This window comes from Octopus bimaculoides, chromosome 24 (assembly GCF_001194135.2).
Source record: "Octopus bimaculoides isolate UCB-OBI-ISO-001 chromosome 24, ASM119413v2, whole genome shotgun sequence".
Classification (NCBI taxonomy): Eukaryota; Metazoa; Mollusca; class Cephalopoda; order Octopoda; family Octopodidae; genus Octopus; species Octopus bimaculoides.
This window is the reverse complement of record NC_069004.1, coordinates 10,629,945-10,630,972: the sequence shown is the minus strand read 5'-3', so window position 1 is coordinate 10,630,972 and position 1,028 is coordinate 10,629,945. Positions and strand designations below refer to the sequence as shown.

Sequence of the window (1,028 nt, the reverse complement as noted above, 5' to 3'; positions counted from 1 at the left end):
GTTGTGAGTGTTTATTGAGCGAAAACACCTAAAGCTCCACGAGGCTCCCACAGGGGATGGTGGCGAACCCTGCTGTACTCTCCCACCACAACTTTCTCTTACTCTTACTTCCTGTTTCTGTTGTGCCTGTAATTCAAAGAGTCAGCCTTGTCACACTGTGTCACGCTGAATATCCCCGAGAACTACGTTAAGGGTACACGTGTCTGTGGAGAACTCAGCAATTTGTACGTTAATTTCACGAGCAGGCTGTTCCGTTGATTGGATCAACTGGAACCCTCGACATCGTAAGCGACCGAGTGCCAACAACAACAATTTAGTTTATTTTAAATTAAATGAATTTAAAAGCAGTGCTTTTAAATAAACACACGTGCACACACATACATAAGCCATTAGTCAACTTGATGATAAAACATTCAACTTTAAAACGAATGGACATGAAGTGAACCTCTGAAGCACATAGCCATGCCTGTTGGTCTACCAGTTCTAGCCACTAGTTTAATACCACAAGGCATTAAGTCTGGGGTCCCACAATGAGAAACTGAATTGTTTAGTGCAACTGGCTACCTACTTCGGTCCTGCCTCTCACAATAACAACATAAACAGCAGCCATCAAACAACACCGGTAAACACTACAGCACAATGAAAAAATAATGTACAACAACAACACAATAGCAACAAAAGAGCACTCAACTAACAGCAACAATAGGAGGAAACAGTAAAGAACTACAGCAACAGTCACAACAAACAAGAATTACAACAACAAGACACCTAGTAACAACACAAGAACGTGTACCAGCCAGTAACCAGACCCACCAACTTCCAACAACAATATACACATCACCACCACCAACAATAGCAAAAATACACATTACACCACCACCACCACCATGGCAATGACAACCGGCAACAAACAACACTGAAAAGACAATGCAGGAACATGTAAGGTGTCTGATGAAACAACAATGTACAGTAACACCACCACCACTACTGCCATCGCCACTGCTGCCACCACCATCACTGCTGCCACT

General features: G+C 42.9%; 1 protein-coding gene across 1 annotated transcript in view; it reads right to left on the bottom strand.

The window, feature by feature from the left end:
• Positions 1-1,028, bottom strand: part of LOC106877853 (GPI inositol-deacylase) — a 51,754-nt gene that overhangs the window by 2,655 nt on the left and 48,071 nt on the right. The window contains exon 18 of the mRNA XM_052976513.1: positions 569-629. Coding sequence (XP_052832473.1) covers positions 569-629 — 61 coding nt within the window. The remainder of the gene's footprint in view (positions 1-568; positions 630-1,028) is intronic.